At 40.0% G+C, this 24,635-nt stretch overlaps 3 protein-coding genes across 6 annotated transcripts; 2 read left to right on the top strand and 1 right to left on the bottom strand.

The window, feature by feature from the left end:
* Nucleotides 1-4,844: 4,844 nt before the first annotated feature.
* LOC146569788 (acyl-CoA Delta-4 desaturase-like) lies at nucleotides 4,845-10,932 on the bottom strand. 4 transcript variants are annotated; one of them, XM_085282338.1, is made up of 13 exons: nucleotides 10,799-10,932; nucleotides 9,727-9,996; nucleotides 9,034-9,144; nucleotides 8,153-8,350; nucleotides 7,538-7,639; nucleotides 7,335-7,460; nucleotides 7,185-7,245; nucleotides 7,011-7,087; nucleotides 6,673-6,770; nucleotides 6,267-6,363; nucleotides 6,012-6,091; nucleotides 5,484-5,609; nucleotides 4,845-5,348 (listed from the first exon to the last, which is right to left on the bottom strand). In XM_085282338.1, exons 2-13 carry the CDS (start codon nucleotides 9,934-9,936, stop codon nucleotides 5,297-5,299), a joined length of 1,338 nt encoding a protein of 445 aa, XP_085138464.1. In that variant the 5' UTR covers nucleotides 9,937-9,996; nucleotides 10,799-10,932; the 3' UTR covers nucleotides 4,845-5,296. The 4 variants fall into 4 exon arrangements, with proteins under 4 accessions (XP_085138464.1, XP_085138466.1, XP_085138463.1 ...); XM_085282340.1 differs by having other exon boundaries at nucleotides 9,727-9,972; nucleotides 10,799-10,873; XM_085282337.1 differs by having other exon boundaries at nucleotides 10,689-10,800.
* A 5,764-nt stretch (nucleotides 10,933-16,696) lies between these two features.
* On the top strand, nucleotides 16,697-18,426 carry lrrc10b (leucine rich repeat containing 10B). The gene has a single exon (XM_085281101.1). It carries the CDS (start codon nucleotides 16,913-16,915, stop codon nucleotides 18,146-18,148), a length of 1,236 nt encoding a protein of 411 aa, XP_085137227.1. The 5' UTR covers nucleotides 16,697-16,912; the 3' UTR covers nucleotides 18,149-18,426.
* Nucleotides 18,427-22,169: 3,743 nt separating this feature from the next.
* On the top strand, nucleotides 22,170-24,572 carry LOC146569790 (uncharacterized). Its single transcript, XM_085281376.1, has 3 exons — nucleotides 22,170-22,593; nucleotides 23,923-23,937; nucleotides 24,187-24,572. Exons 1-3 carry the CDS (start codon nucleotides 22,170-22,172, stop codon nucleotides 24,570-24,572), a joined length of 825 nt encoding a protein of 274 aa, XP_085137502.1.
* The last annotated feature ends 63 nt before the right edge of the window (nucleotides 24,573-24,635 follow it).

Below are 24,635 nucleotides of genomic sequence, written 5' to 3' on the forward strand. Positions count from 1 at the left end.
GTCTCCCTTTGTGGTTGTTTCATGTTTCCCCAGCCCGTTATGTCTGTGTTTTTCCCCGTGCTCTCTCTCCTCCTGTCTGAACCTCTGTGCACTTCCTGTTTACTTTGTGACTCTCACGCCCGTACATGTCATGTTCAGTTCACCCCGCCCTGTCTCGTTATGATTATCAGTGTCACCTGTGTTCCCCGTGTGTTCCCACTTTCCTCGTTTACCCTCTGTGTATTTCTGTCTGCGTCTCCCTCTGTTCGGCGTGACGTCGTCCCTCATGCTGTGTGTGGATCTCCCTGTGTGTTCTTAGTTTATGGTTTCCAGTTTAGTCTAGTTTGTATGTTTGTTCTCCCAGCAAATAAAGCTGTGTTTTGAGTTCACCTCCCCGAGTCTGAGTCCTGCATTTTGGGTCCAACTCCTGCCTGCCGCACAGCGATTCCTGACAGTAAGTAAGACATTATGTGTCTGAAGGGGGGGGGAAAAAAAAAAAAAAATGATGCAGAATTATTAATAGAAGTAGCTCGAAAGGTTGGCTTTAGAAGCAGCTATTGTAGAAAAGAAAGCTCAAGAATATTGATGGGGAATGAGGCAAGTTACTATGGCTCAAAAATATTTGTTCTGTGAATTTCAATTATAGGAAGAATTAAAGGAAAAAGAACAGATGTCATCCCACAGCCAAGATTACATAAATGTTAATAAATTCACAGGATTTAAGGTCAAGACACAGACAAAAACAGTCATGGTATTCTAGAAAAGTATGATCAATAGAAACAGGCTTAGCTGCCTGTTAGAGATGTTTCAGTTTTCATGGGGGAGCCACTACAGATCCTTTATGGGAGCTTTTGAAAAAACCATTGAGCAGAGTACTGAAAATGCAACTGCAGGAGAAACATAATCCCTTATTTGCAATTAAGAATACATGACACTAAACAGAGCATTCAAGGAAACACAGTGACTGTTTCAGAAGCATTATGGAGATCAGGTAACAATTATTAGCACTTATACTGATTAAGCCCTGAAAAACTCAGAAGATGGTGTGTTTATTCTGACTTGTTGTTGTAACACAATAGAAGACGTGAAATTTAAAGAGGGAACGCATAACCATAGAAACATGACAATAGTGCCATACAAAAGGAGGAAAACGTACCACAAACAGCATTAGAAAATCAAAGAACACAGACAGTGCAGAGCAAGTTTGGCTGACTGTGCTGTCTTTGTGGTGAAGACTCTCCTAGGCTGCGTGGAGTACAGACCTGTGCAAAATGAAAGCATAAATTCTACAGATAAGACATCTCATTACCGAGACAACCCAATCTCAATGTGGAAACAAAACAGCTGCTGGTAAATCGGTAGGCCTACAAAACACAGTCATTGTCATGACGAGGAAGCAATGTCTCAGGAAGACAGGTAGTTTATGCTGTCAGTATGTTGATCGTGTTACATTTCTACTGCTGAGAAATGTAACACTAAAAATTCCAGACTGAGTAAAGAGCTGCCAGTTTGACAAGAGAACTGATTAAAAGAAATCTTTCTTAAACACCGCAAAGCTGTTATGTGGAGCCAGTTTGAAGAAAAAATAAATAAATGTGTTAAAGTTCCTTAAGCACAGCTTAACCATAACGTTTGATATATCCCACCCCATGCTGTGCAACACCTGAATAAAAACAAAAACCGTTTTTTGTTAGAGTGCACAGCATCATTTCAGGATGAGTCACTGAATGCTATTGGTATTGATGACAGGGACCTGTGCTCACCAATACACTCACTGTTGTCTCGGTGAGGTTTGGAAAGAGGCTTTAGCACACTCGATTATTGTTTTATCAGTTGAGAGTTTGGGAAGAAGCTTCCAACTTATTTACATTTTTGCATGGTCATGAGCCCAGTATGCCACCAGGAACCTTCAACAACAACAGTCAATATAAGCCCAAATACTTTAAGTCATTGTAATCCTGAAGATGTGGTGCTAATATTAAGCTTTCATCCCCTGGAAGTGTGTGGATATTGAGAGGAATAGTTCAGACCATCCCAGACTCATCTGGTACACAGAGTGAAGCTGCAGACCGACAGTATCTTGGAGAGATCTATAAATAAATGGTGTTTGTTGCTAGAAGCAGGGTTAACACAAGATCTAATGATGATAAGATGTAGACAACAGAAACTGATTACTTATTGTATTAATCTTATTAAAGGATTGTTTTACATCGATGGCTCTTAGCATTTAGCTTGTGTAATGGCTTCCTGTTTAACCATTAGGGTCAGAAATGTAAGAGACACAGTGTGAGAAGTTGATTTAATTTGAATTTTGTTAATTTTTTATTCTTCATTTCTAATTCTTGCAAGACAAAATTAAGATGTAAAAAAAGATGAATTCATATTCTATGTTGCCGAAAGTATTTGCTTGTCTGTTAACATGATGTTGACCCACTCTTTACAAATGTAATAGCTTCATCTCTACTGGGAAGGTTTATGATTGTGTGTATGGAAATTTTTGACCTCTCTTCCATAAGTGCATTTGTGAGGTCAGACACTGATGTTGGACAGGAAGGCCTGGCTTACATTCTCTTCGCTAATTCATCCCAAAGGTGTTCTATCTATAGGCCAGGACTCTGTGCAGGCCACTCAAGTTGTTCCAGACCAAAGTCACTTATCAATGTCTTTATGGACCTTGCTTTGTGTAGAGGTGCAGAGTCATCTTTAAATAATAAGGGGGCAACTCCAAACTGTTCTCACAAAGTCGGGAGCATGAAATTGTTCAAAATGTCTCGGTATGCTGAAGGATTAGGAGTTCCTTTAACTGGAAATAAGGGACTGATCACAGCCCTACACCATAATCACCCCTCCACTAAACTTTACATTTGTCACAATGAAGTCAGACAAGTACCGTTCTCCTGGCAACCGCCAACGCAGACTCATCCATCAGACTGCCAGATGGAGACGTGTGATGTCCGTTGCTCTAGAGTCCACTGGCGGTGTGCTTTTCACCACTGCGTCAGCTCTCTGTGCACTGAGCTATTCTGAAGGCCACATGAAGTCTGGAGGTCTGTGGTGACTGACTCTGCAGAAAGTTGGCGACCTCGTCACATTGTGCGCCTCAGCATCCACTGACATTGTTCTGTCTTTTAACTTGGTCTACCACTTCATGTCTTTGTTGCTGTTGTTCTCAATCACTTCCACTTGTTTATAATACTACAAACAGTTTACTGTAGAAGCAAGGAAATTTTACTATTTAAATTGTTGGCGTCATGCCTAGATGCTTGATTTTATACATCTGTAGGCATGGAAGTTATCAGAATACCTGAATTCAGTGGCCATTTGCAGCAAGGCAACAGAGCCACATTAGGCACAAGAGGGTAGAGTTTTTGAAGTGTTTCACATAATATAACTTGATAATTCGAAAGTAGACATCTTTGAAATGAATTGCATCTCCTTTCATCTGCATCATGCTCAAGTTACTGTGCTCACAGCTCATTAGTGGCTTGCCACAGTTCACTAAGTTGACAGATGCTCTACAACATTCAACTCCATTTGTATCTTGGGTGATTCAGCCCACCCAAAATGCTGCAGGGTGGAAGAACAGTAAAAGAAAATCATATGGTTGGGTCTGCTCTATGGGATTTGAACTCTTTTTGGGAAGTATTTGTTCAGAAACTAGTTTATTTGGTGACAGCAAACCCAGCTGGCAGGAGAGTTCATGTTTTTCAGTTTTTCTTCAGGTTTGCGTAATTTGTGAGTTCATGTCACTTTGACTTGAGTTGTAATCTTATCTGCTTTGAACAGCTGAGGCATGTTATCAAGATGTACTATAATGGATTCAGAGAAGTGTAGAGCATTACTATCTAACATACGAGCTAATGAGAAGGGTAAAGGTTTCTTTATCAATGCTTGGGGATGTGTTTCTTAATCAGATGCCTCCAGTGTGGTAATCAGATGAGATTTGTTTCCATCATCTTTCTATGCTGCAGCTGTAGACACTGAGTATTGAGTACCAGATCATCAGTGACATAGTAGCTCACCTGGCTCACGATACAGTACAGGTTACTGTACTGTGTGAAGTACAGAAACCTTTTCTTGTCATTGGTTGGTTGGATCCTTGAGAAGTGAAGAAATGAATGAAAGCGTTTGAGTTCAGAACTATTTTAAGCTGTAACCATGGCTATAAAAACCAGGAAAACATGTGAAGACGTCAGCAAGTCATAGCATTGATCATATTACTGTTATTAGCGTCATGGCGACAGGGAGATCCCAAACATGCCTTTATAATGAGGGAGTCAACCAGTAGGACCACTCCCTTCCTGTTCATGACCAATAAGATGATCATTATCACCATAAAACTAAATACAAGTTGTAGGTGATATATTTCAAGATATTTCATCATTTGAAAAATATGTCGTTTCCGTATCATTTTGTGCATGCAAAATTCCCCACACATGTAGCCTGCTAGCATTTAGCACAAAGCTATGCTGCATCTATGTATGCTATTACGCTTTTAAAGATATTCTACAAATGTAGAATTAAAATTGAAATGAAAATGCTAATCAGATCAGTTCTTATTAGGGAAACGAGCAGTAATGTGTCCCAGCTAAACCTAAAATCTTAACAGCAAAGAAAAGAAGTTGCATGAAATATTCCAGTATCCCAATATCCCAGTGAGCCATGTATATGTACAGTATGTGTCTGCAATTTTTGACAATATTCAAAGATTAATAACACTAAACAATGTGAAACAAGCAGTGACTCCTGAGTCAGGCAAAGCAGATCTTTGAGTGACAGATCACTAATGCAGTGTGGTGATCTTTCACTATGTTTATTCCCTTGTTATAACATGCCCTATATAAACAAGAACAGAAAACTTTAGAGAGTTTTTAGTTTGATTTATTGGTCTCAGTGAAATTATTCATGTGGTATTGCAGTGTAATGGTTTCTCTATAGAAAGAGCACAGCATGTTACAAAGCAGTTACATTCATTTAAAGTAGTTTCACAAACGATAACAAACAGTTTACAAAGGTTTTGTAGTTTATATAAATGATTGTGTCTAATCATTCAGATAGTTTTCTTTTACATCTGGTGATGCTAATGCTAATAATAAGTCACAGGTAGGTTTTAGAGCTGTGTTATCATCACATTGCTGCTGATCAAGATACTGTTAAGGCAACTTAGGAAAACCCCATCATCTATAAACCAAACAAAGACTTTGTTACAACAATAAGAGGGATCTTTCCCACGGCATTGACTCAAACAGATACAGTCGATTTTTATTGAAAAAGAGAAAAACACTTTTTTTACACCAGTGGAGGAAAATACAGTCTTTCATTTATGGAGATATGCATCGAGCCAGAGGTCCCCTGAGGTTTTCAGTGACCTGAATGAGGAAGTCAGAACAAAAAATAGCCAGCCCATCAGTGTGTGTGTCAGGTAAGCAGTCCTTCCATAAAAGAAGACTGAGTCATATACTGTATTTACAGCCATTTTCATGCTCTGTTATCATTGTACTTACGTGACAATATCAGCGAAGCCTCGCCACAAAGTTTTTTCTTGGTACGGAATCCCGTGTTTTTCGCAGAGCTCACGGACCTGTGGGGCCACCAGGTGGTAGTTGTGCCGCGGCATCATTGGAAACAAGCTTGCAAAAGAAAAGAAACGGAAGCTGATTTTTTTGTAATTGTTGCATTGTGGCATATTTTGTTACATAAAATCATTGTAACATATAAGTGTGCAAACAGTGAGTGTAGTTCTGCAAGAAAAAAAATTCTGTTTGAAAAAATGGGCGATAGCTCACTATGGATGGGTGTAAAATCCGAATAGTGTTCACCACTGGTTAAGTGGTGTAGCTTGAGTTTAATGTGTGCCTGTGACCATGCCTGATGAATTACATCTCTCAGTCTTCTGACTATTCTTTAAAACTCTTTTTTTATAATAGAGACTTTATATCTTTAAATGCAGAATTAATGTTGTTAAATTATTATCAGTACTTCAGTTTACACAGTCGTGCTCTAGTTTTTGACAGGTTTCAAATTTCACTTACTGGTGCTCGATTTGAAAGTTGAGGTGTCCACTGAACCAGTCGTTGAAGAAGGACTGCTCAATATTACAGGTGGATTGTAACTGAATGACAGAATGAGTCAAAAGAGTGCAAATGAGTTAATAAGGTCCTAGTAAATATAAGGGAAGGTGTAAACAGATGTTTGTGATCTGGGATGTTCATGAGTATTGGGTAAATGCAGAAAATATTTAAAGTGTCCAAAACTTTTATACAACCTTGTAAAAGTGATACAGGTACCTGCATGGTCAGCCAGTCCTTGTGCTTTTCATGATCGATGTCCATCGGTATGTGATTCATCTGAGTCACCCACACAAACCAGTGACTCTCCAAAAACCTGTAACATTAAAAACAATATCATATTGAGGTGATACATAACGTGGCCAAAGGGTACGAAAAATGGAATCACTTTCTATTGCAGTGTACTTTATTAGGTATACAGCGGTCAAATATGTTAAGTTTAATGTTTGCTAATAAAGTCAGGCTTTTCCACACACATTCCAGCAATATAGAGCAAAATATGGTGCATCTCAGCTCAAGGACAATATATTTTGAAAGGAATGGACAATATAAGGCATCAAAGTCTGTTAACTGGTAACAATTCATTTGTTAATGAGTGCAATGTTTTCTTATTTTAAATAGTTACCTGACTATGCTTATGAGCACCAATGAGCCAACTAGGCCATACAGGGGTATATAAGAGGAGAAGAAGCGAAGGTAGAATGAGATGAACCAAGCCAGATCCTTCACAAGACAAGAAAGTTTATATGATTTATGTAATTTCTTTTTTAATTATGACAATCATGATTAATTATAATCTTATTTTTACATATGCTCTATTCTGTGCCATTTTTTTTTTGCTGTAATGTTTCTCTTAAATACTGTAATATCAAATACAAAATTCAATCTGACACATCAAATGGAAAATGCCTATATGCAATCTAATATACTACACCCAGTCAGTATATTATTATATACACCTACCACCAAGTCACGCCGGGATACCATGGTCTGCATTACATGAATGTTGAAGAAAACTGGAATGATCAGCGGTGGTCCCACTATATTTAAATATATATATATATAAATATATAAAAAAGGTGCAACGTTAAAAAGTTGTAGTTATTATTCTTTTTAAATGACTCTTAAAAAACATACCAAGAAAGAAGTACTTGTGTTGACGATTGTAAGGCATGTGTTTGATCTTCTTTATCCCGTACTGTAACACAGAGGTAAACAGTGGATGATGACGAGTTGGACCGTGCGAGTGCTTAAAAACATAAGAAATACTATCTTCGTGCTACTTGCTTCCACTGGTTGAGTTCGGCCAAGTACGAAGAGGTGCAACGTGTTGATATCCGGGTCCTTAATGAAGATGTTGGGTTTAGCGTGATGCCTGAAATGTCGGTGATTCCACCAGTTGGAAGAAGCTCCCTGAAAAAAGAAAAAAAAACCTTTAAGTATCTGTGTTTCATTTCAATGGAGAGAGGATTATAACTAAGAGAGGTTACCTTTAAATGACCAATGACAAACTTGTGGGCGAGGTGATTCCAGCTGGACTTTTTGAAGACAGACAGGTGACCGAAGTCATGCTGCAGCCATCCAGCCTGTGCCTGGAGAAGAAGCAGAAAAACAAATGTTTTGGGTGAAAGACTTCTCTTTAAATGGACCTGATTTCCAACACCATGTATTTGTATGCATGACTAACTGTTTGTCTTTTATCAGTCCTGTGTTTCTGCATCTCAGTTCATACTTTTATTTATTTATTTATTTAAAATCACAATTATTTATGCTCTCTTTAATATGAATGGTTAGCTTTTGTAAACAGAAGATTTGCACAGTCTGTGGGAGGGGCTTCTGTCCTGACAGCCAGAGCAGTGTCAGTGATGAACATATTAGGAATACCTTCCATCACTGGCATTGTAAAGGGGCAAGAACAGAAACTGAAACTGTGCATTGAGAGCAGTCTGAAGGTTTTTGGCTCACTTTTACACATTTATTATTATTGATATCCATTATTTAAAACTTTGTCTCTGTTTAATGTAACCATGCACTTGGTGTATGCATATATTTCAAAACATAAGGAAAGCATAATAAGGCCCATTTAAAATTTATGTCTGAATCACCTGAGCGGTTGCGAGAAACACAGAGCACACAAGTGTTTGTATCCAGCCTGTGCCCCACATCCAGACGGTCAGCCATCCGAGGGCTTCTAGCAGCAGGATGTGACTGAGGTGGAGGAAGAAAAACAAAGGCTGAACTCGAAACAGACCCCTTTTCTCCACCCGAGCTCGTAATGCTTCAAAATCCTGCACGATGGCTGCCTGGGTGCAGAGAAAAACAAACTGAAACTGTAATATATTGATGTGATACTTCTGAAATCAAGAATTTTGGATTTGAGCTATTTTAGGTTTTCATACAGTGAAACAAGACATTAAGGTGGCTAAAAAAAACCCACCTAGAATCTCAGATGTTCCCAACACTCAGCACTTCATAACTAACATAAGAGATCAGTGAATTATCAAACTTACGTCTGTCTCTCATTTATTACACTAGATCACTCACATAAGATAAGATAAGATAAGATAAGATAGAACTTTATTAATCCCTCGGGTGGGTTCCTCTGGGAAATTCGACTTCCAAAAAAGCACAGCAACGACCGAAGTTACAGTTACAGAATTGTTATATATATATATATATATATATATATATATACACACACACACACACACACACACACACACACACACACACACACACACACACACACACATATATAAATACAGAGACAAATATAAATAAAATATACAAAGGGGATAAATAGAATAAATAGGGATAAAAAATAAAAATACAAGTGAATTGCACATTTCAAGTATTGAGTCTATTGCACTGTTGACTATTTACAAAAAGTATTGCACAAGGTATTGTACAGTGAGGTGAAGAGGCACTACAGCTTAGTTGTCAATATGTTGTCAATAAAAAAAAGGGACTTTGATTAAAGGCTCACATTTTTGTCTCGGTCCTGGCTCGGCTCAGTCGTTGCCAACTCTCCGATCAGCAGTGGCTTCAGAAACTTTTGCACAAACTTAGGATCAGGATGAAAAGCAGTGAATGCTTCCTAAAAACAAACACAACAAAAAATTGTAATTTACTAAAAAGTTAGGTAGCAGTGGAAATAGTTATCAGATTGTAAAAAAATAAATCATGCATTCACTTCAGCTAAATTCTAACATGTAAAAATGCTAAAAGTAAAATGATGTTCCCTGTAAGTTTCAGTTGCCTGTGAAACCATGACATTACATTGTTTATCATAATTCAGCTGCCTGAAAGCAGCGTTTCAGTGCTGTAGCTGGTTCTGCTACACCTACTCATGTTCTTTCATCCATATTATCGAGCTTTCTGCTATTTTTATTCTGGAACAGTTATTTAGGTATACTAAAACCTCAGAGGGGAAATCTCTTTCTGTTAGAGCTGCAAGGAACTTAGAGACATGTTAGGAGTTGTGGGAAGCCCAGGTGTCGTTCACAGACTGGCATAAACTTTACTTTTGATTGGAATGGCAACACAAATCTTAAACAAATATAAATGAATTAACGCTTATGATGATAGTTTCATGTGATCTCTTTCAAAATAAAATCATATGAACATAAATGCACAGGCCTGTATATTTTCATTGTATTTTGAAGGAAACATGACATACCGTGGCATCCTCTCCAGCATAGTAGCTGATGACTTGAAACCCTCCCGGATGCCTTTTGGCCCACTGAGTGATGTTGTAAACCTTTCGATCGATGACCAGCCATTGATCATTCCTGCTGCAGTGGCTCTGCACCTCCTCCCAGGTGTAAACACCTTTAGCTTTCCCGCTGTCCGGCTCTCCCGGCACCGTCTGCTGGCTTCCACCTCCCATCCTTACCGCTGCTTCTGGTCTGAATGCACCTGAGCTCTAACGGGTCACAAAGTTGCACACCTGTTTTCACACAAAAAATGCACAAAATTTCCATGTAACTACATACAGGCAACGTAAACCATTATATTTAATGGAATCTGGGCAAAAAATTGCTTGGTATGCGTTCAGTACCAACTCTGTTCCTTAATCATTGGTTATTTGAATAAATAAACCTTTGATTTTAGAAGTTTCAGCTGCATCTTACTCACAATCATTGCTTCATGTTTACTGAAGGTGAAGAAACCTTTTTTCAGTGTGAGTGTAAAAAATGGCTTTCAAATGGTTTGAAATGTGCAGAGAGAAAAACTCGTACGGCAGATTTTTCTATGCTGTTTGAGCTGGTTGTGGTCCAGATCTAAAACAAAGAGAAGTGCAACATCACCCACTACTATGGGGAAACTAGTGAAGCTAGGAAACCACCAAATGGAGCTAAATCAGGTCGGTTTTCACCTACTAACTTTATCGACATTAAAGATCAATCTAACAGACGCACACCCACAAATACTTAAAAACAGGAAAAACATCGACGCACACAAGTACGTTTTCCACACGAATGCGTGGACTGGGAGAAGTCTGATCGTCGTTAACGTGTAGAAACCAAGACAAAACCGACAAACCGCCATCGAAAAGCATTTAATGACTAAATAATAGCGGGAGATAGCGGGTGGTTAGCTATGCACGTCACAGCATGTAGATAATTAATATTTACTTACAGCATCCAGATTTTAACCAGCGTCCCTCAGGCACACTAATAAGAGATCGATTCTGAGGGTTCGGGTCCTTTTTATATAACAAGCATCCACAAACCCATCCCCATGCTTACCTTGTAGGCTCATTGTCACATCCACGCACTCATTCGGTACAAACTCCGAGCAGAATCATTCGAGGCGTCTGGGCCAATCGGCGCACAGCATTCTCTCGTCTGGCGGCGAGAGTACCATAGGTCATAAACCATCTGAACAGCGCAAAGTCGTGTGATCGCAGAGACCGCAAACAGTCCCCTGGAGGACTTTAACTGTGGACTCATGAGTCCGATTGGTTGTAGATGTGGAGCTGCTTCTGATTTATGTAGCGGACTAAATACACAGCTACACAGCAGGTCTTTAAGGGGTCCTCTCAACCCTGCTCCCTTTTTGTTGTTACTTTCCATCCTCCCTAAATGCTTTACATGGAAACTGGGCTGTAGTTTGCTTCGAAGAGTCTAATTCAGGTGTGTCAAACATAAGGTCCGGGGACCATAATCGAAAGACTCCAATCTAGTCCACTGGATAGCTTTGAAGGACAACTACATTTTTAAATACATTTCAACTCCCCCCCCCCCCCCCCCCCCCCCTATATACTACTATATAATTTTTTTTTCAGTGATCCACTGTAAGTATAAATATTAATAATATCAATTAAAAAACTTTGTAAGACTGTGCTTTAATCCAGCTTTCTATTTTATGATAACGGGACAGTCAGGGCAATGAGCTACTAGAACTTTTTCTGTAATTTGACACATTTCTTACAATTTAAACCCAAAGAGTTCTTTATTAGCTAAACCGCTGTTTCTTTATCATGTAGAAAAACTGAGACATTCTGTTAAAATTGCACTTTTTCCCTTATATTAAGATATTTTAGTGATTCAAGTTGTAATTCAGTTTCTTTTCACTGACAGATGACAGCACTTTTACTGGTCTGGCCCACTTAAGATCGATGTAGGCTGTATGTGACTCACAATTTAACATCCCTGGTCTCTCAGATTGTCATAATAATTGTGCTGGCAGTGTTTGTATGAGAGCAGAAAGTTTCCATGTTTAAGGCTATCTTTATTTAGTGTGACCCTTTGACACTGAAAAACAAAATGTCAGTGATAACAGTTTCCTTGTTAAATAATCACTGGAGGGGGTGCTGCAAAATAAGACAACAACTTGTACTACTAGCCTAATTCCCTCAAAGTTGGGATGCTATGTAAAATGCAAATAAAATAGAACATAATTATTTGCAAATCTCATAAACCCATATTGTATTCACAGAAATGACAAATAAAACAGGGACATATGTTAAAACTTTCATATGCTTTTTCAAAGCATGCCATTTCTAAACACATCAGTTTTCTTTAGAAAGAAATACAATAACAGAATTATTTCCGAAAAAACAAAAAATGATTAGGGTCAATTTAAATGTATAATTAACCTTTTTATTGAGCCATGGCACCGTGGCGCTGTGCAGTGATGTCCTTTAACTTTCTAATGCTCATAGTGTGTAAAATCTAGTTAAAACTGAAAGTTACCTGCCAGTTTACACACAGTATAAAAACTTTAGCAAGAGTTTGAGCTGTCACTTGAGAAAGATCATGCCAAAAACAAAGAAATTACTTAAGTCATTTCTTTATGATAGACTTGGATATCAATACACCTACCTCCTGGAGAGTGTTGTTCACTTGCTTGGCTATTGTGAAGGGCTAGAAATGATTCTGTGATCATCCATCATCCACCACTGTTGTCTTCTGTGGATGTCCAGGTCTTTTTGTATTGCTGAGTTCACCAGTGCTTTCTGTCTTTCTCAGGATATAGCAAACAGATTTTGCCACTCCTAATATTTTAGCAATTTCTCAGAAGGGTTTTTTTCTGTCTTGACAGCTTAAGGATGGCTTGTTTCACCTGCATGAAGAGCTCCTTTGACTGCATGTTATCTGTTCACAGTAAAGAAAATCTTCCAAATGCAAGCACCATACCTCAGATCAACTCCAGGCCTTTTATTTGCTTAATTGACAATGACATAACAAAGGAATTGCCCAGACCTGCCCATGAAATAGACTTTGAGTCCAAATACTTTTGGTCCCTTTAAAAAGAGATTGGCACATGTTAAGGAGCTGAAACTCCTAAACCCTTCATTCAATTTAAATGTGGATACCTACAAAGTAAGCACTACAGTAAACACAAAAATGGTTGCCTGATGTCATTCTGTTTTTAGACTTGAACTGTTTGCATCATCAAATCACACATATTTTCCTTTACTGTAAATAAGCACAATGATGCTGTATCAGCTGCAATTTTCTCCTTCACCAGCAGATAGTGCAAATATGCTCCTTTAATGAAATTGCTTCCTTGTTCTCTTTTAACCTCAAGTTGCAAAAGCATGAAGGCCTCTCATTGCAGTCCTGTTTTGCTTCTTGTGTTTTCCAGAAACATTTATGAAATATATATAAATATTAAATACTTAATAATTATTGATTTTCCATTAGACCACCATGAAAAAATGATCATTAATAACTGTTTAGAGTTACTTTTCCTTTACCCTGTCCCTGTGTTTGTTATGTGTGTGTTCGTCCATGGTAGTGAAGTCATGCAGTGCTTCATCTGCATTCAACACTTTCACCTCAACAGTCACATCTATTCACTGCCTGAGGTCTCAGTCTTTTATGTCCCCTGCTTACAGTTCACTGTGTCATTTCAGGGTCATTTTAATGCTATATAGAAATTTGCTAATCAGCTCTTTTGGTCCTCAGCATATCAGACAGGATTATCCTCAAGCAGCACGCCGCCTGTCTCCCTGTTTGTCCGCTTCTTCTGCCATAGCTTATCAAGCTGACAGAAGCCCTGCACATCTGACCCCAGCATCTTTTACAGACTTTTCCTCAGTATCACAACCAACAGCATAGACTGTCAATCAGAAAACCTGCATGCTGTTATTAAGTTTTTTGATGAATTTGGGCTAAAGGTTAACTTTCATTTTGGTCCCTCAAATGAAAGGTGGGGGTATTTTCCTCAGAAAAGAGTGAGAGACTTTTTACTTTGGCATCACTACACTTTTCATCCCATCAGTTACATTATCTCATATCTGAATATTTCTTTGGAGATTTACATTCAAATGACACATAAGATTCATTCAAAGCAACATTTGGGTCAGAATAGGTTGCAACCCATCAACAGATATGTAAGTGTAAAGAAGAAATATTAGAACCTAAAGATGTCTCTAAAAACCTTTGCTGCCAAGTATTGAGTCTGTTTTTCAAAAACAAAACAAAAAGGTAAGTAATTTGTGATGAAATGCTCAGTAAAGTATCAATAGTAAGATAGAAAGTATCATGTTCTTGTTGATAGTAGCATGTGATCATTATTGCATTATGTGAATGCTGTAATCTCCTCAGTACAAATTCAGTATAGTCAGTATAAACAGCATTGCAAATTTTAAGCTACGCGAGATGAAGTTATATGGTCAGATTCATTAAAAATACAGTGTCGGATTGGTTCATCTTGAACCTTCATTATTTTAGGATGTTTTTCTTTCAGTGTTTCTTTCAGATTAAAGTATAATGTTAAGGTTGAACTGAATTCTGAATTAGTTTAGTACAGAAAAACAAATGGCTGAAAACGCTACAATAGTCTCAGTAATATCCTGTAATACTGTGGGGTAAACTATGAGAAACAGAGAATAGTTCTGTACTGGACAAAGTTAGTCTTTTCTGGAACTGTTGTTGCCCTTTTAGTTAAAACTGCTCTGGGCTCACCCAAATGTTGGAGCTATTTTGAGTAGCGGTGTAGGAATATTTTTCAGTCGTGTCACATTCATTTCAATCTGAGCTGCACTTTAGTCCACTGTATCTGTGTCACGTAGAGAAAAATTAAAACCCTGTAAAGCTTTGAGTTGTTTATTGGCATTTGCTGAGACTTTTCCTGCACTAAATTATTCCACCGATCGTTTTGCTAAATAAAAAAAAGGCATCTGAATAATTAACAAAACAAAACTGAAATATGAAGTGCGGAAAATCTTTAATCAGGAGGGTTTTTTGTTTGGTTGTTTTCTTTTTTCTGGAATTCAGAGTATTGATCACTGAAACATTTTCAGAAGCAATCTGAAAATGTAGTGTAACAAAGTGAAATCAAAGGTTGACTGTAGGGTGATTAGCCCTCACAGCAATAAGGTTCAAATCCAGTCTGGGACGTTTCTGAGTGTGCGTGGGTTCTGTCCGGGCAATCCAGCTTTGTCCCACAGTCCAAAAACAAGCATGTTAGATTAATTGATGATTCTGGATTAACCCCTGGAATTTCTCTCTGACTTTTGATTCATGGTTGGACAACATCAGGCAACAGGAAGTGTGACAACATCACTTAAACCAAAAAGGCTTAATGATCTGTAAGACTGGATCCAAAGGGTGGCTACAGGCAACCTACTGGCCATCAGAGGACGGTGCACATATTTACAGAACTGAAGCAAATGGATGGATGGAATTTTTACATAAAACATTTGACAATTAAACTATATGAGCCATAATGTGAAGCAACAACAGTAAAAGAGAATTATTTTAGCAATCGTTGCAGAGTTGTTTGTTCACTTTAGGTTTGCATATAAAACCATACTATATGAGAATCTCATATTGTACTTGGGAGTCCTATTGCATAAGAATGTGAGTGACCAAAGACTACTTGGTTTGCAGTGATTTGGTTAGGAGAAAAACCATAACGGCAAGTCTTGAGTTTTGTGCTCTGTCAAACAATTTTATAGGTCTCAGCGGGTCACCTACAAAAATGAGTAAAACCAAAATTAAGTAGACCATTGTGGACAGTGAGCCTCATCTCCATCATCAAACATACATATAGCCGTACATAAAGATTTATAGTAGCTACAAACGGCAAAACCACAAATGTATTTATTTGTTTTGAAAGGCTGTTTCTCGTTTCGTATGGATTTATAGTAACAACATTTTACGAGGAAAAGTAATAAACTGTAACGCTTGCGATTATGTGTGCTCTGTGTCACTCTGTGGCAGGACTAATACTCCAGACACAAAATGAATCTAAAAACTATTAATTGCAATTAAAAAGTGGCGCTGGCGGTTAATACATGTGCGAATGTGTAAATATAAGCGTAGGTAAGCCTGCGACTTTGCTTGTCGTCTGTGCAGATGAACATAAATATCAGGATAATGTTTATCACTATTAATATTCTTTTTTGTTTATCGTTTGATCAAACCCTCACACCTAAAAATTTGTTTGTGGGAAAAAGTTGTTTTTAAAGTTGCTTCTTTTTTAAAATATATTTATTTCTAAGAGGCTACTTCTATCATACCGGCGCACGCGCGCGCACACACACGCACTCACACGAGGACACACTGGCCATGTGACGTGAATGCCCCCTGTTCCTGTTACAGAAGGAGGGAGGCAGCAGTTGAATGTAAACCTTCACACTGATGGAGAGAAGCGGCCAACATCAGGAGTTGAGGGGAGTCAGTGAGCGCTGTTCTTTTCCAGTATGTGCAGGTTTTTTTGTTTTTCCTCGGGCGCGGATTATTACTCCGGGAAACCTCGGCCTCTAATGGGGAGCAGCTGCATTAACTAGTGAATAGACTTCCATTAGCTGTTTTTCTTTGCCGCCAGCCAGGTCACTGAGTGCGCACACACTGTGGGTTTATCCGCAGGAAGAGGGGAGGTAGGCTCCCTGTTTAGTGGCACTTTTTTTCTCCTCTTCTAATAGAGAAACCGGATCACGTGAACAGGTGGCGTTATCTTTCGCTTAAAAGCCCCGAGGAAGTTAGAGAGGAGAGAAGAGGGTAAGGACTGCAAGAATTCAATTTCAGCTCAAAATTCAGCTGGATTTTGTTGAACTCAACTATCAACAACACCTTTACTATTACTATTATTACTATTACTACTACTACTACTACTATTACTACTATTATTATCATTACTATTACTCTGCAGTTTGTTAGATCTTTTCCGCTACTGTTTTGTGATGAAGCTGTAGATGAAGGGACAACGAGACACTTGACAAACTGCTTTGGTATGGCTGCCGGAGTGTTAACTGGCCCGGGCCAGGATGTGGTTTGCAGCCAGTGGGTACAACCACAAAACAGCAGCAGCTCCCAGGCTCAGGGTTGACTTGTCACAGACACTCCCTCATCAAATGACTCTGTCTTGACTCACACAGGAGTCACAAAGGTGCTGCAGGCAACAGCATGGGCAACTCCTCCAGGAAGGGAGGGGGAGAAGAAGAGGAGGAAGAGGGGGGGAAAGATGGCGAAGAGGCAGAATTTTCCGAGAAGGAGAAGGAAGTAGTGCAGGAAGTAGAGGAGGAACTTCCGCTTGGAGTGGAGGAGTTGCTGGAGAGTGGAGACCCCGTGTTGGACTTGAGCTACCGTAAATTTAAGCGTTTGCCTTCACGTGTTTGTGACCTGATGCATCTGGAGAAGCTTTATGTTTGTGGAAACAGCCTGCGCACCCTGCCCGACAGCATCTCCCAGCTGCAGGGTCTGCGGATACTTGCCCTCGACTTCAACAAAATAGAAGATGTTCCTCTGGCCGTCTGCGACCTCACTAACCTAACCCGTCTCTATTTGGGCAGCAACCGCCTAATGAGCTTTCCACCTGAGCTGAGCAACCTGCAGAATCTGCGGTGCTTGTGGATGGAGAGCAACTACTTCCAGAGATTCCCACGAGTGCTCTATGACTTACCCAACCTCAAGTCTCTGCAGATGGGGGACAACCGCCTGAAGACTCTGCCTCCTGACTTGTGGCGCATGGAGGCTCTGAGGGGATTGTGGCTCTACGGAAACCGCTTTGACACCTTCCCAAAAGTCCTTCTTCGAATGAAGTCCTTGGAGATCCTAGACCTGGACCGCAACAAGATATCAGAAATTCCCAGCCTGAAGCGTCTCAGAGCCCTGCGCCTTTTCTCCTATGACCACAACCCAGTCAAGGAACCTCCTATAGTAGGTGAAGACGCAGTCTTGGTTGGGGAGGGAGCTGCAGAGTTTTTGGAGGTGCGTGAGGCCAGGAAGGAGAGACGACGAAAGGCAGCAGAGAAAGAGGCAGAAGAGCTGGCACTTGCAGGAGAGGAGCCAGTGATTCATGGCATCCTCAAGAACAGTAGCTCAAAGCAAGCACCAAATGAAGCTGCAGTGACCATAGAGGACACAGATGTTAAAGAGGAAGAGCTTCTGGTGAAGGAGGAAGAAGTGGAGGATGAAGTGGAGGAAGAGGAAGGAGGGTATGTGGAGCCTCCAATAAACGAGTATGGCGGGACTGAGCTCGAATATGACGAAGAGGCGGTCGAATATGAGACAGAGGAGCTGATATGTGAGGGAGAAGGGTTTGAGTTTGAGGGAGAGGAGCTAGAGTATGAGAGGGCTGAGATGGACTATGAGGATGTGGAGGAGTTGGATGACACAGGGAGACAAGATGAAGGGGCGTGAAAGGCCCCTCCAAGATCCAGATGATCTGCAGGACAAGCTGGACATGAATGACAGGAAATCCTGCAGATACAGTTGATGTTTTGGGACTTTTTTGTGTAGCTGTGCTGCTAATTTAAAACCTGTTGTTTGCTGTGAATATAAATGAGCCGGGCATTATGTGTCTAAAAATTAACAACATCTCACTCATCTCCATATGATCAGATCAGAGCTGGACTCAGGTAAAGAGAGAGTGTGTGTGTGTACAGTGTGTGTAGTTGTTTTACAATAAAACTACTTGCAGTGGGCATAGGAGACCAAGTTTCTCGTTATTAAATAATTACCCGTCTGATTATGTCAGTCACTTGTGGGAATTTATTTCTTAATTGTGAAGCGGTGAAACCACTAGCCACCGCTTGCTTCACTGACACAATTTAACATTTCTGTTACATCATCATCAGTGTCTGTTTTATGTGCTCGACAGTGCACCTCATCTTGGTTCATCACTATTTCTATAAACCGAGACTGTCTGTGCGTGCAAATGGACGTACTGGACTTGGATATACAAAATATTTATGACATGCTAAACAAACCCCCCCCCCCAACTCTTGTCAGTGTTGTGTAAGCATTCCTGTGAGTGTCAGTGCCCAGAACGAACGAGAGACGAGCGGGATTATTACAGCGATGAATAGCTGGGGTGCCTCACCATAAAAGGGAAGTCCATGGGGAGGGAACATGAAATAGACTTGACTCCCCCACCACCAATCAAAAGCCCCCCTGCAGGTCAGGTGAAGGCTCGGGTGACCTTTGTGTACTCCTTTTTGTCTGTGACTACACCTTTTCTATCTTTGTCTCTAGCATGGAGCAGGCCAGGCCCTTGTTCTCCTCTCATCTCTGCACTCATTATTCATGTGGGGCACGCGTGTAATCCAATCCTCTTTCCCTCCACGTATCTTTTTCTCACATCTCATTGAAAGAGTGAAATATTTATCCCAACACTAAAATATTAATGCTTGCACTCATGAGGCAGAGCGTGTCAACTCGTGTGTCTACGCTCGGGAACAGACTCAGACTCACCACTCTAATTTTAGATTTGTTTCTACACGGAAAACCACACATAATACATATTATAAATGCAGGGCAGCAGTTGATAGATATTTTTACTACTGTTTAGCTGTTTTGGTAAATATTATACAGTTTTTTTGGTCGCTATCAAGAAAGGTAGAGTCCCCCAAGCTTTCCTCTCATTACATCCGAGAGAGGGCAAAAGGTTTTAACATCTAGCGTTTTATGTTTAAAATGATACAGAGTGCTATAACAGAGCTTAGTATGTCCTTTTGTTAATAGAAAAATCATCTTTATTCTTAATTAATATATTTAAAAAAAGCCTGATTAATATGTTAAATGAGAAATATAGTTTGAATCATGGAAATGTTTGTTTTAATGCCTGGATTGTGTGTGCAAAGACATCACTTTTGAGCAAAACTAAAAAATAACCAAACAAAAACACACATTTGGTTCCAACTTCTTGACTTGAACTTGAATTACTATTACATGTGTTAATTTACATCATGTAAGTGATGTTTCAGCTCTTGTTTGGTCACTTCCTTTACTTCTAATAATAACAAAGCTGTGTGTGCAGCTATGCTATGAGGCCAGCTGACTCACAGCATCATTGCTAACATGCTGATATTGAGAGGTAGCATTGTTTATAGCGTTAACTCGTCTTAGTCCAGCTTTTTGGATTGCTAACATTTCCTTTGCTCTAAACCAATTATAGCTAAAACTAACAAAATGTAGATTTTGAACAAAACAAAACTGATCTGATGAAAATCTTAAGGGGTCTCCAAAATCAGTCAAAGTCATCCTCTGGGGAAATTTTATGTATAAAAACCTCCTGGCAGTTAATCAAATAGTTAATTCAGTCCAGACTACATCACTGGAGAAACCAACAGACTGACATTGCCTGTCTTGCATCACTGTGGCTGACATACACACTCACTGGATCCTAATGTTTGCCAGTATCTCACTTTTGCCTTCAGATCTGCCTTAATTATTTGTGGCATAGTTTTAACAAGGTACTGGAAACATTCATTTCAGATTGTGGTCCATATTAACATGACAGGATCACATTTGCTACAAATTTACAAATCTTCTAATCTAACAGATTCCAAAGGTGCTCTACTAGATTGAGATCTTCAACTATGGAGACTATTTGAAGACAGTGAATTCATTGTCGCGTTCAACAAACCAGTTCGAAATGTCAGCTTTGTGACATGGCACATGATATCCTGCTGGAAGCATCATCAGAAGATGGGAACACTGTGATCATAAAGGGATGGACATGGTCAGCAACAATACTCACGTGGGAGGTGGTGTTTAAAGAATGCTCAACTGATACTTAGGGACCTAACATGAGCCAAGAAAATGTCTTTCCCACCATTACACCACCAGCCTGAACCACTGATACAAGGCAGGATGGTTCCATGCTTCGGCTTTACCATCCCAGCATAACAGTCGAATCTAAACTCAAACTAGGCAAAGGTTTCTAATCTTCTATTGCCTAGTTTTGGTGAGAGAGCTTCTTGCTGCCATGTGACACACCACACATTCAAAGATTCTCTTTTGCATATCTTGGTTGTAACGAGTGGTTATTTGAGTTAGTGTTGCATTTATAAGAGCTTGAAGCAGTCTAGCCATTCTTCTGATCTCTGGCATCAACAAGGCGTTTTTACCCAGACGAGCTGCATGTGATTGACTAACTAGATAAGCACATCTCTCCAACTGACTGATAATGCAATCACTGGCGTGCACAGATAGAGACGAGGTGGTGCTGAAGCACTTGCCCTTTTGCCCTCAGTCCAAAAAAGTGCCCTTTTGAAAGACGTGATTTTTTTTTTTTAAAGCTGCGCGATTTAAAAAGGTGTGAAAATAATGGCTTGATTTGTGCCCCTTCTTCAAAGACACCCGAACCCTGTCGCTTTTTCACTGTCACCGTGTCACGTGAACACGCTTGCAGTTCATTTGTTGTGAGGCGTGTAGCAGCGGCATGACATAGGACTACTTGGAGTAGGCATAGTAGGCTAACTATAGCGACTGGGAGCCACGGCGGACAACACGGCAGCTCTTTCCCTTCCCAACCAGTCAGGTAACCCATGAATCGAGTGAAATTATTCTGTTTGCCCTCTAAGACCAACCTGCAATTGTTTTGTTGTGAAGTAGCCTGTCAGAAACTGCACATGACAAACTTTGCCAGCTTGCCCCCTCCATCCATCCATATGGATAAACAAAAAAACGACACATTTAAAATGTAACCTAAACCATTTAGGCAACCCCCACTCTCCATCAATTCCGACCTGATTGTGACAGAACAGTGACGTTGTTATTGGTAGTTTGAAGGGTACGGTGTTGGGGGTGGTGCATGTTAAAAGTTTTGAGAAGCACTGGTTAGACATGTTAATTTTTTTTGGTGTAACATATTGGCAACATTAACACATTAATTTGCTAAAGGAAAAATAGGCAGTTCCCAATTGCCTGTGAAAACGACCATTCTGCCCTGTTCTTGTAATGACCACAGTCAGTCTTATTCGTTCTCATACATTTTGGTCTATTTATTTACTAATTTCAGCAAGCATAATGCCTAGGAAAGAGAGGCTGAGAAAGGAGAAAGAAAGGGATCTACAACAGGCAGCCCAGGGAAGCAGTTCTCTGCTCTCCTGGATGAAAGCAAAGGAAAATGAAGATGAAAGGTCAGAGTCAAGGGCAGAGTCAGGTTCTATTTTAATGTTTTAATGTAACCTGCTCCTTGCAGTTAATTCTATTGAAAAATCTTAAAAGCTGTTCACACTTAGTTTTTAATGAACTTAATCAGCAGGCATTGAGCTAACTATTATTTTGTACCTACGAAAGTTATTTCTATGTTACAAGACTTGCAGTATGGGTTATTATTAAAACTATCTGTTTAAGCTTATTATTATGATAAATAATAATACTATTATTATTATTATTGTTCCATTGTAGTCAGTCACAGCAGGGAAGCAGCTCTATGCCATCTACCAGCATAGCAGAAGAGGGAGATATAGAAACAGATGAAGCCGCGACCAATGCAGCAACAGGTTCAGTTAGGCCTACAGACACTGATGTAGTGCTCTCTGAAGACCACAATGAGGAAGAACAGATCGATCACATAATGTCAAAGTTAGCAGCTTTACAATACCCAACAGATCCAACACACATCCATACATTTAAAATAAAGCGCAATGACAGATACGTTTCAATGTGCTGCAATGTGGGCCCATGTCAGCCTGATATACCTTACCCAAAAACTGAGGGGAGATCATTCCAGAAACAGTGGTTTTCTGCTAATGTGTGGCTGGAATACTCACCCACTGCTAATTCAATGCATTGTTTTAGTTGTCGGCTTTTCCTCTCGGATGAAAAATATAAAAGCAGAACAGCCTGGACAACTGATGGCATCAGAAAGTGGAGTACTGCTCTTGAAAAAATCAAACAACACTCCAGCGCAGAGATGCACATGACAAGCATGGTTAGATGGATCAATTTCCAGAAAAAGGCCCTTCAGTCTGCATTTGATGTTTCAGACGTAAAAGGGGTGGAAGTTAGAGAGCGAGAGAGGCAGACAAACAAAGAAATCCTGACAAGATTAATTGACCTAACAGTGTATCTTGCACGTCAGGGACAAGCATTCCGAGGTCATGATGAGAGTGAGTCCAGTGATAACCGTGGCAATTTTCGTGAATTAGTCAATGTATTTTCCCGCTACGATAGTGTGCTGAAAATGCATTTGGAAAAAATTGCCACAGTTAAAGCCACCAAGACAAGGCCCCAGGTGTCACTGCTTTCCAACAGAAGTCAAAATGACATCATTGCAGCACTAGGAACTTACATCAGGAAGGAGATACAACGTGAAATAAAAGAGGCTGAAATGTATTCCATTCTACTTGATGAAACCTCTGATGTTTCACACAAAGAGCAAGTGTCATTTGTTGTGCGATATTTTCATCATATGCAAATAAAGGAGAGATTCATCGAAGTGTGCAATGTTGATACAACTACAGGCCAGGAGCTGGAGAATACAGTGTTCTTGCTTCTGCAAAAGAATGGCCTAGAGATGAAGAACATGTATGGTCAAGGCTATGATGGAGCAGCCAACATGAGTGGCATATATAAAGGTCTCCAAGCTAGAATCCGTGCACACAATGAGAAGGCCCTCTATGTGCACTGCAAAGCCCATTGCCTCAATTTGGTACTAGTGGAGGCATCAAAGTCCAGCAAGCATTTTGTGACATTTTTCAACTTGGTGGAGAAATTGTATGCCTTTTGCTCAGGCTCCCCAAAGCGTCATGCTGCCTTGGTCAAATTTCAGGAGTCTCTCTTTCCTGGACAACGTGTTATGGAGCTCCAGCAGCTGTCAGATACTCGATGGGCTTGCAGGGAAAAAGCACTGAAGGCACTTCAGAGAAATTTGAAAGCCATTTTGATGCTCCTTGATGACATCAGTGACAGTGACCCACCTAACCTGGCCCAAGGTGATGCTCAGATGTACAGAAATGCCATTAATTTTATGTTCATTCTCTGCATGGAAATCACCACACCAGTATTCGAAGTCACTGCTTTGGCATCAGATTCTCTGCAGGAAGAAGGGTTGGACCATTCCACTGCCTACAAGGTAATTGATGGTGTGCTTCACACATTGCAAACCATGAGGTCTGAGGAGAAATTTGGAGAGATATTTAGATGTGCATCAGAGAAGGCAGAGAGTTTCAACATTCCAGTACCTACCGTGGTGCCTGGTCAGGAGAGAAAGCGGAAAGTTCCAGTGCGTTTCCAACACAGCACCACAGTGTCTCAAGTAGGTGCTCAGTTTGAGTCAGTGGAGGCATATTTCAGGAGTGGTGTATATTTCACCTTTCTGGACATCATGACTGGGGAACTGAACAGGAGGTTCAAAGGGGACAATACTGGAAGCCCAACGGCCAGAATCATTCAGTCCTTCCAGCCCTTAACTGTGCATGCTAACTGGGTAGGCCCACCAAACCCAGAAGCCATTGAAGCTGTCCACATCCTCTGTGAATTCTATGGAGAAGATGAGGACCAGCTCAAAACAGAATTAAAGGTCTTCCACTCCAGCTTTAGTTCAAAAGACCTCAGAGAAATATTTCTGATACTGAGGGAAAATAATGGCCAGCTGATCTTTCCTGCCTTTGTCAAAATGATTCAGATCTACGCAACACTACCAGTGACAACTGCGACAGTTGAAAGATCCTTTTCAAAGCTAAAAATAATCAAAAATAAACTAAGAAGTTTGTGTGGAGAAGAAAGGTTGTCTGATCTCCTCTTGTTGGCCATTGAGAAAGATGTGGAGATCAATTACAACGAGGTCATCAACATCTACAAAGACATGGCACCAAGAAGGATGCTTCTTTAGAGCAGTACACTCCATTTAATGGACACTTGAGAATATGTATGTATATGGTTTAGAGTTGGATAC

This window comes from Mchenga conophoros, linkage group LG7, assembly GCF_057382185.1.
Source record: "Mchenga conophoros isolate Kocher_MC1m ecotype Shallow Benthic linkage group LG7, M_conophoros_male_GT1.1, whole genome shotgun sequence".
NCBI lineage: Eukaryota > Metazoa > Chordata > Actinopteri > Cichliformes > Cichlidae > Mchenga > Mchenga conophoros.